At 32.6% G+C, this 13,743-nt stretch overlaps 2 protein-coding genes across 2 annotated transcripts; one reads left to right on the plus strand and one right to left on the minus strand.

The window, feature by feature from the left end:
* The first annotated feature begins 271 nt into the window (after window positions 1-271).
* Window positions 272-8,136, plus strand: LOC113792071 (guanine nucleotide-binding protein subunit beta-5-like). Its single transcript, XM_027341944.2, is given in 10 exon segments — window positions 272-1,529; window positions 1,603-1,781; window positions 1,844-1,920; window positions 1,982-2,111; window positions 2,176-2,319; window positions 2,394-2,534; window positions 2,621-2,668; window positions 2,670-2,718; window positions 2,886-3,052; window positions 3,109-8,136. Coding segments are annotated over 10 exon segments (1,476 nt in total). The 5' UTR covers window positions 272-1,000; the 3' UTR covers window positions 3,121-8,136.
* Egfr (epidermal growth factor receptor) lies at window positions 3,644-11,332 on the minus strand. Its single transcript, XM_027341943.2, is given in 11 exon segments — window positions 3,644-4,502; window positions 4,564-5,016; window positions 5,019-5,246; window positions 5,310-6,018; window positions 6,020-6,863; window positions 6,943-7,075; window positions 7,400-8,135; window positions 8,216-8,403; window positions 8,471-8,608; window positions 8,705-9,040; window positions 10,519-11,332. Coding segments are annotated over 11 exon segments (4,953 nt in total). The 5' UTR covers window positions 11,102-11,332; the 3' UTR covers window positions 3,644-3,897.
* Between the last annotated feature and the right edge of the window lie 2,411 nt (window positions 11,333-13,743).

The raw sequence follows: 13,743 nt of genomic DNA on the forward strand, positions 1-13,743 counted from the left end.
TTGAATGAATGTTCTGTCTGGTGATTCTGTCTTAAGGACCATTGATTTTATCGTATTTTTTCCCCTAACCATAATTCATATTAATGAATTTTAAGTTATTTGTTTTTTTATTCATATAAAATTTCTCTCTTGTGTGCTACCACGATTAATTTGTTTGTATACATTCATGCTGTTATGTAAAATGATTGATAAAAAAATTCATCAGCAATGACAATTGGTGTTCATCAACACAATGTTTGTATAGATATCAAAACCGGCACCAATGAGTGATTAATTCTTTTTTTTATGATTGTGTGATAGTTTTGTTAAAATCAATTGATTAAAAATATAATATTCAAAAATTTAATTAATCATCATGATTCAAATTTATTGCAATGGAAAAATTTTTTCCATTTAATTACAGCATTATTTTAGTGATTATTTTACCGTATTCATCATTACAATTTTCGGATCTCTTGTAGAATAGGAACCCCAGTGCTGTTTTGGGTTCTTATTCTACAAGAGGTTCATTTTGGGGTTCCTAATCTACATGAACCTTAATAAGGAACGAAACGATTACAATTCTAACGAAATACATCATATCTTTTTTTTAAATTAGATATTTTTGTCAGCAGTTAGGTTTTCCTCCCCGGAAAACCTAACTGTCCCATCCTAACCTAACCTAACCTGCCGAGATTAAGTTTGATTAATTAAAAACCAAGGAATGTTCATTTGCTTTATTCTATTTATGTATGTAGCAAGTTTGCATTGAGTTACTATGGGTTGGGTTCCTATTCTACAAGAAGTTCATTTTGGGGTTCCTAATCTACAAAAGGGTGTTTTGGGGTTCCTAATCTACAAGAGACCCCAATTTTTATGTTCCATTTTGTTTGAGTGTAGCTCAAAAAATTATCATTCAAATAAACATTTATCTTACAAATCAAAATTCAGAATAATACCCATGACACAACGGAATTGTTTGTGTGTACATGTGGATCTTTTTTTATGATCTGATTGTATAATGATGGCAACAAGAGAGACAACAACTGGTGCCAACAGCAACAATGGTCGTTTAAATGATAGTCAACAACAACAACAACAACAACAGCAACAACACATCAACAGTACAAATTCAAAATTACCCATCCATCTTTCATCACCATTACAGCCGGTATCAACTACATCATCAACGACAACGGCAAAGACGTCGATGTCGACTTCACTCAATACTACGTCAAGCATTTCAATCAAGACGAATACGAACACATCTAATTTAAAACAATCGTCATCATCATCATTAATATCGAAAGATAATACAGGATCAACTAAAATAACAACAATGGCTGCGACGGTTACGACAGCACCAACTTCAACTACATCAGAATTCAATAAAATATCTTCCGCTATGACCACAACAGCAGCTACAACCGCAACGACAACAGCAACTATTAACACCAATGATGAAACAACGATTGAATCGTTAAGAAAAGAATTAGAACGATTAAAATTACGATTAGAAGAAGAACGAAATAAATTGAATGATGTATCATGTATGTTGAATTACCTGAGTAAATTTACATTGTTAATTTATAATTAACTTTATATATTTTTTGTTAATTATAGTTTCTTCCGCTGCCAATCGTTTAGATCAAATATCTGTAATGAATATTAAACCACGTAGACATCTTAAAGGCCATATAGGAAAAGTATTATCTTGTAATTGGTCTAATGATAATCGCCATCTGGTCAGTAGTTCACAAGACGGTCGTGTTATTGTTTGGGATGCATTCACGGGCACAAAGGTAGGATTCTTTTGTTATAATTGTTTTTTTCGAAAGAATAATACAATATATTTTATCATCAGGAACATACGATTACGACACCAACTACCTGGGTCATGTCAACAGCATATGCTCCTTCCGGAAATTTCATCGCTTGTGGGTATGTTTATTATTATTTATGATTTTGAACAATTTTAAATGTTTTTTTCTTTAACTCATAGTGGTCTCGATAATAAAGTTACGGTTTACCCTTTGACCTACAGTGATGATGATATTTCTTCAAAAAAGAGATCTGTAGGTACACATACATCATACATGTCCTGCTGTTTATTTCCTGGTTCCGATCAGCAAGTAAGTATCATAGACTTATTAAAATTGAATTGAATTTAATATAATTTTTCTCAATTAATTTCAGATATTAACGGGTAGCGGTGATAGTACGTGCTCGTTATGGGATGTAGAATGTGCCACATTGATACAAAGTTTCCATGGCCACTCTGGAGATGTTATGTCGATAGATTTATCTCCTTCTGAAATGAGCAATACTTTCGTCTCTGCAGTATGTTGCACTATTTATTATCGAATTAATCAATTAATTGTTAATAATCTTTTATTTTTCTTCGCGGATCACAGGGCTGTGATAGACAAGCTCTTATATGGGACTTACGTAGTGGCCAATGTGTTCAATCATTCGAAGGGCATGATGCAGATATTAATTGTGTGAAATATTTTCCAAGTGGTGATGCTATCATAACCGGATCTGATGATGCGACGGTAAATTACTCTTTGCTCTTTCCTACTTAATTCATTTTTTTAAATTAATTTATCATTATAACTAATGACAATTTATTCATATATAGTGTCGTCTGTTTGATCTGCGAGCAGATCGTGAAGTTGCCATTTATTCAAAAAAAAAGCATTATTTTCGGTGTCAATTCGGTCGATTTTTCCATTAGTGGTATGTGTGTTTTCAATCATTTTCATCAGCATTTAATGATAATGAGAATGAAACGATGATAGAAAGATGTATAGCATATATGATGATGACATCAATCATCATTATTGTTTATCATCATCAATATTAAATTATTATTAATGAATGATGATTTTTGTTAACATTTTCAGGTCGTTTACTATTTGCTGGTTATAATGATTATACAATCAACGTTTGGGACACTTTAAAATGTCATCGCCTATGTGTTCTATATGGCCATGAGAATAGGGTAACTTGTGTTCGCGTTTCGACGGATGGAACTGCTTTGGCCAGCTCTAGTTGGGATTTTAGTCTTAAAGTAAGTGAGCTTAATTCAAAAAAAAATTTGTTTATTAATTATTTCATTTTTAATAGATTTGGACCTAATAATTGATTCACAATAATAATGATTTGATCTCCACTGTTGTTTTATATTTATAAATATGTTATAAATAATTGAAGATGATGTATATGATGTTGATAGTGATGATGATGGTGAAACATTGAGGTAAATCAGCCTGAATAACCCGATCATCACTACTATCAAACAATTGTGATGTGAATTCCAGAATAAAAATATCAAATTGTCTCTCCATTATCATCAGCATCATAAATTTATCATCATTTTGCCTGCATTGAATCAACTAATTGATTTGAAAAAAAAATGAAAATTTTCAATTTTTTTTGACGTAAATGTTTATCATCTTGCATCATAAAAAATCAAGATGAACATTTTCTGCATGTATTTGAATATTGGCAAATTGAAAACATTCTGATACATATTTGCTATTTCTGTCTGAAAAAGCACTTGTTTTGAAGTAAGCATTTTTAAATTATCAGTCCAGTCATTTATTCTTGACTGATCACAGGCAGAAACAATCAGCAGGGCAACAAATTAATCATTTGAATATTAAAACTGAAATGAATAACTTTATTATACACAGTCAAAATAATTACACAAATGATATTAAATACAGAAATGAGAAAAACAATGGCAGCTAGAATCAAAGAATATCATGGCAAATATTTACAAAACATTGTTGTTATTTACAGGTTAATTGAGAAAAAACAAAAAATTTTTGAATGCCAAAAAAAAGTCGATAATTATAATTATGTGACAAAAGGTATACACATTCCTTGTTTATTCACAAATTTGGATCAAAATTAAACTGTGGTTTCACTTCGCCTTAATGGCTGAAGTTCTCTTTGTAACCAATCCAATTCATTATAATATTGATGATCATCGGAAGATTCTTCAGGTTCTTCACTTGAGCTGAATTTTCTTGTATTATTTGGATTTAACGGTATGAAACCGGCATTATTTGGATGAATGCCAAACGAACCTTGTAATGAATGGAACGCTGAATTTGATGTGACTGATGAGGAAGTCGATGATAATGGTTTACGACGTGATATCATTCCATGTAAGGGAAATGTTTGAGCAGATGTAATCGAAGGCGCCGTTGGTGATAATTGATTAACGTATTCATGATCAACACGATTGTTCATCAATAGATATTCTGGATTTTCGATACAAGTTTGTGGCATTAATGGTTGGCAGTTGGGATTGAAATTGATCGGATAACCTCTTAGTTCACCTCCATTGGCTCGCCCATTTATCATTTCCATGTAAGTTACTTGGTTCACAACTGGACCGGCAGGTGATGGCATTAAATAATCATCTTCATCAACAGGTAAATTAAATTTGAATTGTTCTAAAGTTGCTTGACCATTCATCATATTTCGACGAATCAATTCATTTAATTCTCCTAAAATAAAAAAATATAAACATGAATAAATCACTTTCAAAAACTATGTAAAATTTCTAACCTTTATCCATAAGTTTGATCGTATCAAGTGTTGAGTTATGGCTTGTATCACGAAAATGATGACCATTCGAGCCATTTACTAATGACATTCGATTCGTTCCATATGAATCGGTCAAACTGTGCATAAACATATTATTATATTGACCTTCTGGACCCAAGTGTCGATGTTGAGCAGCGTTAAATCGAGAATCGATATCATCGTTGTGGCTAAAAATTAAACCACCATTTATGGGATCACCTTCAAATCCACGATCATCCATGAACTTTTTGATTGGTGTCGGAGGCGGCTGTTGTTTGCAGCCACTGAATGCATGTAATGATTTACTTGGTTGAAGATATTCTTCAGCATCCATGATGGTTTCTGGCCCTTCGATAGGCATCGACAATGATCTTATCAATTCTTTTTCATCTTGTTGCGTATACGACGGTAGACGCATCAATTTATCACCTTGATAACTAAATAACGACCAGGATCACGAGCCATTTTGGCAAATTCTTCAGCCAGCTCTTTAAATGATGGTCGTGATTCAGGGTCGATCATCCAACATTTAACCATTAGCATGTAAACATCAATCGTACAAATTGTTGGCTGTGGTAATCGTTCACCTTTTTCCAATAAATCCGGAACATCACGCGCAGAGACATTTTCATAGGGTTTTCCACCATATGTTAAAAGTTCCCAGACTAGAAAAATTAAAATTCGATGAAATATTGCAAATCATAATTATTGATGTAATCAAAACATACCTGTTACACCGAAACTCCACACATCGCTTTTGTGCGTGAAGATTCTATGCTGAATACATTCTAAAGCAAGCCATTTGATTGGCATTTTGCCTCCAGCTGCTTTATATTCATCTTCATCTATTTCCAACAATTTAGCTAAGCCAAAATCAGTAATTTTAACCCATCCGGGTGTCTGCAATAGAACATTTCGTAAAGCCAAATCTCGATGAACCATTCTTTTCTCTTCTAAATAAGCCATCCCTCGAGCAATTTGAGTGCACCAATTCAGTAATGGTTTCGAACCAATCTTATCTTTGTTATTACGAACATAATCCAACAGGCAGCCTAAGGGCATCAGTTGAGTCACGAGCATCAATTGCGATGTCATGCACACAGCCAACAATTTAAGTAAATTAGGATGATCAACACTGGCCATAATATAGGCTTCTTCAAGAAATTCTTTATTCGTATTCGATTGAGTTCCTTCACGTAAAACTTTTATAGCGACTGGTATTTTGAAGTTCTCGCCTTCAGGAACCCAAACGCCTTTGTATACAGTACCGAATGCTCCAAAGCCAAGAATTCCACCTTTACGTAGTTCAGCTTCTTTGACAATTCTTAACTGCGCTAGATTAGGCTTGACGTTTGATGGTTTTAAAGGTTCATTATCATCATAGCCAGTCATACGCATAGTTAATTTCATTGTATTCTCTTTAGTTCGGGCTCGTTGGAAGCCATTGATAGCTAAATATGGCTAAAAATACACCAAACAGAACGATACAAACAGCACCACCGCCGATAATTACAGGCCATGGATCTTCTTCAGGATTACTGCCATACATAATATTCGGATCTTTATCCGAACAGAATGGATCTTCATTTTTATCCTCAAATACCTTGTATGGTTTCTCGGAAGGACAAGTGGCCGTACAATTAAATGTCTTTTTGTCATCATCCAGATAAACACGATAATTTCTACAAGCAATACAATGACTAGAAGTTGGGCCACGACAACGACGACATTCATCTGCACATTTTACACATTTATGATGTTCTTCATCGGCATAATGATCACGTGGACATTGATCTTCACATTGTTCACCTGAACTATATCGTAAACATTCGCATACGGATACGTGTATACCAAACGCTGTGCAATTTTTACATCGTTGATGACATTTTCTACAAACCGATTTTCCAGTTAATGATTTGAGCGCGCCTTCTTCTTGAGGGCCAATATACTCATGATAGAATCCTTCCGGACAAGGTTCATCGGCTTTTAGACATTCTTCAACGACATTCGGATCATACATGCTAACAATTGCCTTCTCACAGCTATTACATCCACTTTCACCAAGTCTATTCAATGGCCCTGTACAACCGGATACACAATTTTCGTGACATGATTTACACTGGCCATCTTGAGGATATTTTGATACTGGACATTCTCGTACACAGAACGGTCCATCTCGAATGTGTTTACATTTCTGACAGTTACGTGGTCCAGGCCCTGAACAAGCACCATCACATTCTTCATGACAATGTTTACAAATTTTATCGCCAGCATCATATATTCTAGCAATTAGAAAAAAAACCGAGAGTAAGCATTTATGTCATTCAAAATTGTATTTGCGTGTAAGGATTGTATACATACCCAAGTGATGAGTTACAATTCGAAACACAGGTTTCACCCAACCTGTATGATTTGCAGGATACACATTCATCTGGTCCAGCACCCCAACAACCATCTGAAGCACATTCAGAATGACAAACTAGACCTTCAGCCTCTGTGAATAGTTAAAAAGAAAAAATCAAATAAAAAAGAAATCATTATTTGAGTAAAAATTTTTCCCTCTTTGTTTCGATCTGATCACGATCAATGAGAACAAATAGATTGTTGATGTGGATATGGGGAGAAAAAATGATCACCACACATGACCTATGTTCACACACAAGCACAGACAACAATATTGACTACTGACTATGAAAATTTAGACTGTGGTGACCTATAAGGCCATGGGAAACTAGATAGGATCGAAGACTAACCAACAACAATCAGGGTCATTGGAAAATACATTCGATTAGAACAATGTATGAAAAAAAATACTTACGGCATTCGCTTTCATTTCGATTACTCTGCATCAATATATGATGAGCTGATGAATTGGCTACCTTTCTCCAATCAATCTGGCTAGCAAAACATAAATCTTGATTTTCTAATATAGCTACCGAACCAAATTCAACTCGTTTCAATGACCGTAAACCAAGCGATGTTAACGATGTTTTGACAATGTAAATGGCAGCAAAATATTCTGTTAATGTTCGACCCCCAACTGTTTCCAGATTACGAAAATAGGAAAGATTCTTGAAATCTGGATGTGATGCCTGAATGTTTAAATAGCCAGTAATCTCTCGTAAAGTGCTGAAAACTTCTAATCGACTTGGATGAAATGGCTGATAATGTGGACCGAAACTAAAATTTTGATACACTTCCTGATAGCCTTGAAACGATGTATCCAATATGGTGATTGATCCTTCAATAATTGTACATCCTTTGAATGAATCAATATTTGTAGAATGTACGATATCAACACCAGGACAGTTTTTGGGACATGGTCCATCACATGGTACACATTCTCCATTGACGGATTTTTTGCCCACCGGACAGCTACGCACGCAAGCTCCATTATCTTTAAGTAAATGTTCGGGACAATTTTTGACACATGTTGCACCATAAGCATATTTTCCTTCAGGATTCACCTCCCATGAATAAGTAGCTGGATTGTAACGCATCATTGGTGGACATTCTTGCTTGCAGATACCATCGTCATAGAAATTGCGACAAGCCTTAAACGCGATGAAAATTTTAATTATTATATTGAACAGAAAACGACAATTTGCTATCAAAAACAAAAGTATTAACTTACCAAACAATCACTTTGTTTCGGACCAGTACATCCACCAGCACAGAAAAGATGACAACATTCTCGTGGATTCGATCCAAAACATCTACCTTGATGACATTGTGGTGAACATTTTATTTTCGAAAATTTCTGACAATTTAGTGGTCCTTCACCCCAACATCCTTCGGGACAGCTTTCATGACAACTTGGACCTATTGATAATTGAAAATTTGTCAACAATTTCATTTTAGAGTTTTATTTTTTTTACAAAATACGTACAGGCACGTTCAGGTTGAGTAAAGTTATACACATAAATAGTTTTGGCACCAGGTCCGCTTAGTATTTCATCCCAATTCAATGTACGAATATGACATAGATTATAATTATTGAAAAATCCAACATTACCAACCAAAATGTCTAAATTTGTTGAAAAAAATTGTATTGGTATTAGGAAATATTTTAATGAATAAACAGAAAACAAAAAGAGATAAATAAAACTAATATTCTAATTACCTCGTAATGAAGGTGCTTCCAGATTTTCCATTTTACTTAATGTAACCATCAATGCAAATTCTTCATCTCGAACATTTAGTTTAAATAATGATCGACCACGAATAATTTGTAAGTTAGGCAATACAATACGTTTAACATCAACATGTGATATAAGTACATAACCGGTAACTTCACGTATGTATTGTAAAAAACTAAGATCAAGATTTTTATCCTGTAACCATGTTAGCTCAAGATTTCCATCAACATATGTACAATTTGTATAACGATCTCGTAGATTTTGAAAATGATGATCACGATTCGATGGTACCGACATACGGCCATTGGTTCCAATACATACTATAATGATTATTATTAAGAATAAGAATTTCAAAGTGAAAAAATTAATATCATTTTTTTAAAAATAAAATTAATTAATCAATTCATTCATAGTGTTTTCCTTTCTTAAAAAGTAAATGATGTTAATTTAAAAAAAATAGTCAGAATGGCAAGTTTAAAACACATCCTTTAAGGGTAAATAATTTATTATGCAACTCAAGAATCAATCCGATTGATTCGCAACCTTTTTTTTACGAAAGCAATAATTGCAAGCTGATTAAATACTTATTGTCATAATAATAACAACAGGTATTCAAATGCAATTGACTTTGAACAACAAAAAAAAAATTGATCCGATAGTGTGTCTGTATGCTTACAATCATAAATTGTTGGCTTTAATAAGTCAAAAAGTGACTATAGCCAAGAAACAACAACAAAAAAAAATCTTTAGTTTTTTCCATTATTATTTTTTGTTTTGTTTTCTACTGATACAAGAACCTAAGTAAGAATAGGAAAATGGTAATCAGTGAAAAAGAAATGGAATCGAATGAATAAATTTTCTTCTTCATTGATATAGTCATCGTCACCATACCATCAGTATGTGGTATGACATAAAGATGTGGTCATTTCGACAACAACTCGAAAATGTTTAGCAGGAAAAAAAAGTCGTCGATCGTCATTGTCAAATCAGTGGTATTATAATTTTCGGTGTAAGGGAAAAAAAATGACGACGACGACGAAAACTAAAATCGAATCGAATCGAACCGAAGTGAAAGAAAAAAAAATCTTTTTTCGTGTAATTCGAAAACGTCCAATTTCTTTACGATTGACCATTATCATTATGTGTGTTCGATGATGATGATGACGACAACAGACGAACGAACGAACGAATGAATTGGACAGACAAAGTCAGATCATCATCAAACATGGACAAGTTTGGCAAGATTTTTTTTTTTTAGTTTCGAAGATCATTCTTTGTGTGTTTGTGATGTGTATGGAAGCTAAAGATGCATCACTATTTGTTATTATGATTATAAATGCTAAGCAGGCAGAAATTTATTTATTTATTTATTTATTTTTACGTTGCAATAAAAAAAATCATTTTAAAATTTAATGATAAAATGGATTTGAGAAAAACACACACACAGAGACATGTATAGTAATGTGACAAACGAAAGTAATTCTCGAATGGATCGCTTAAGTAAGAGATCGATTGATATGTGACTGGAATTTGTTTTTTTTGTTGTTTGAATTGAAATTTTTTATTTTCCAGAACCAAGATTAACACAGTGCTTGACAAGACGGGAGAGAGAAAGAGAGGGAAAAACAATTTTTCAAAAAAATAATAAAATTTATTTTCAATTTATCAGCTTTAACGAAATTTGAGATCGATCATCATCATCGGATTTAAGCAGATAACACACACACACACAAAAAACATATGGAGATCTGAATTTCTGAACACTGTAAAAGAATTGAACAAGACAAACAAAACTAACTTTTTCCTTTAACAGGTGCTGGTTGACGATTATTATAATCATTGGAACCATCTCTGACCAGAATACAGCTCACTAGATTATTATTTTGTATATTGTTGTTTATAATAATAATAATGATAGCTATAAAAAATATGGCTATCTTATGATAATAATGATGATGATGTGAATATTGATGATGAGAATGACTTATTATTGATGGTTGATGTATTATTGACCTCGTCGTTAAATTATTTGTTGAAAAAAATTGACATTGAAATTTTGGCCATAACGATGAATACAACATTGATGATATTAAATGTTGTCGTTGTCTACGTTGATGATAATAATGATTGTTTTTGTTGAAACATGAACGCCTTTGATCATCAACATCATCACAATCATTATTATTATTATTATTAAAATTCGGAATAAAACTAGGACCACTAATTATGTCAGTGGTAGTGATGGAATGATCATCATCAGGTAAATTTTTTTGATGATGATGATGATGAAAATGATTATGATCCATGTGTAATATTGTTTTATTGTTTTGTTCATCACAAATATTTGAAAAAGATTTGTTGGTGGTGGTGATCATTTTCATCAATGATTATAATCATTATGAAATCAAACGAAATAATATTAATCGAAATTATTGCAAATCGATTGATTGATTGATCGATGGATGATCATCAATAGAATATCACAGATTTTTCAATGAGGCCATCATCATTCAAAACACAAACAAACAAATGTTTTTTCTTTAAGAAATTTGTCACCGTTTAAATTTGACACCAAAAAATGAAACCAAATTCGTAAATTAAAAAAACTAAGCAGAAAAAAATGGCCAACATCCAAGAACAAAAAAAATCAATCAATTGTTATCGAATTGTGCATCGAACACACACATATTAAACATTTTGAGAAGGAAAAAAAATTTTATTTTTAGCCGGATGGCCAAAAGTCTTGTGCATTCCAAACAAAGTCAGGATACCAACTAAACATGATGAAGTGAAGAAGAAGACGAAAAAAAAACGTGAGCTTATTATCGTTGCGCGCCGTAAACATTTTATTTTATTTTTATTTTTATTTTTTCATTTCTCAATGCTCCTAGGCAAATCGACGACCAGGCTGGCTGGATTGAATGGCTATGGGCTTATTTTGATGAAGAACATTGTCCAAAATAAAACCACCACACAACCACCATCATCAAAAACCATCAAAAAAGTTAGAATCACCACTTGTTGCATGCGCGCGCAATATATTGAATAAACCAATCAACCAACCAACGATAATCAAACTTAGACAACCAAGTCAAACTTAAACTAAACCAAACCAAACCAAACAAACAAAACTAAAAAGAAAAAGAAAAATCAAACCAACGACCGAAACCATGGAGAAATGAGGACCGATTTCATCAAACAACAACAACAACATATGAATGAATGAATGGCGTGCTGAGATTGAACAAGTTTGACTACTCACCTGCACATTTTGAAAAAGAATGAAAAAAGAAGAAGAAAAAAAAACTAACTATTACCTATACCGATTTTTTTTCGATAAATACCTGTTGCTGTTTCAAATATCTTATAAGCAGAATAGAAATTTTCAAATACATTTTGCCGAGTTCAAACTGATGGTGATGGTTGGTTGTTTGTGGTATTTTTCTTTCACCATTCGGTTGTTGGTTGGTTGGCCCTACACTGCTTGTAATACATGACGGTAAAACTTGTACATTTTTTCAATTGATCGTCTTTAGAAACGAAAATGAACCCCCTCTCTAGAATAGGTATACCTTTTTTTCATCATTTTCTTTTTCTTCGTCTTCTACTTTTCAACATCAATACACAGTGAGAAAATATAATCAAATGAAACAATCTTTTTTTTCTCCCTGATTGCTGTGTTGTGTGTGTGTGTGTGTATGTGATCTGAAAAAGCATGGTCTGGCTATTTTGCCAATGGTATTTTAATAAAATAAATATGAATACATTATCAATACAGTTTTTTTTATTTGGTTAGATAAAACGAAAACAACAACTGCAAACATTGAGACCCAAAATAAAATTGTCCAAACAAGAAGAAGAAAAAAAAGTCACATATAAACAGATTGAAAAAAGCCTTCATCACTACAAATTTTTTCTTTTTTTTTAGTTATATCAAGCTCCAATTCCCAATACGATAGCAACAACAACAAGGCCTATTAGTTCAAAACAGGCAAAAAAGGGCCCAGATTTGTGTTTACTTGACTGAGAAAAATACCCGACAATACGGTACATTAATACAATAAACACAAATCTAATGGCGGCGACCCAAGAAATCATAAACTTTTTTTTTTGTTTTGCTGTACCAAGGGAACAGTTATATAGCATGGTGAAACAAATATGACATTGATTTTTGAGTCTAAATTTCTTTTCTTTCATTCTTTTTTGTTTTTTAAGCAATGTAATACCAAAGAAAAGAAAAAAATAACAAATTGACCACTATATAGATCAACAAGTGATGATCAAAGTTCGTCAAATTTGTGGAACAAACAATTCTGACCTAGTCCACCAGTTTTTTATTTCAAAAAAAAAAAAATCTTAACTTGTTGCGGTTCAAGCAATGTTTTTAGTCCAGATAGAAAAAAAAGTTAAAAAAATATGAAAAAATTGAGTGTGAAAACCCGAATCGACAATAATAACGATGGAAACAAAAATGAAACGGCAGCATATAAATTGTGACACCCAGCGCGCGAAAGAAGCGCTGAGAAACAACAACAACAATCAAAGTTAGAACAACAACCAAAATTATATGTATCGGCCATGGCCAATAGACACGATTTGATCAAAGTATTTTTTTTCTTCTTCATCGTCTTTTACATATATTGCTCTAATTCACTTTCTCAATTCGATTCTTTTTTTCAATGTTGTTTTGTTTTACCTGGACAGTCAAGTCAAGTTTTTTTTTTGATTCGCCCAAACACCTTATTTTTTTCCCGAAAGAAAATACCATAAATAGAGACTGAATGAAAAGAAAACATGGAATACCTGTCGCGCGACCAAGTTTTAGTGAGGAATTTTCCAATTTTTTTTAACTTTTTTAAATTTTTTTTTTTTGATTCTCAAGCTATCTTTTCACCATCTCATACATAGCTATTTTTTTGAGAAAAGATATTCTACATTATAATTATTGATATGATATACATATTTTTTTTTTTCGTTTTGCTACATAGCAAGACTAAATTATATCACAAAAAATAGTCACATA

This window comes from Dermatophagoides pteronyssinus, unplaced genomic scaffold, assembly GCF_027571235.1.
Source record: "Dermatophagoides pteronyssinus isolate colony J.1.1.1.1 unplaced genomic scaffold, Derpt_VIB-CSIC_2022.12 sq0028, whole genome shotgun sequence".
Lineage (NCBI taxonomy): Eukaryota > Metazoa > Arthropoda > Arachnida > Sarcoptiformes > Pyroglyphidae > Dermatophagoides > Dermatophagoides pteronyssinus.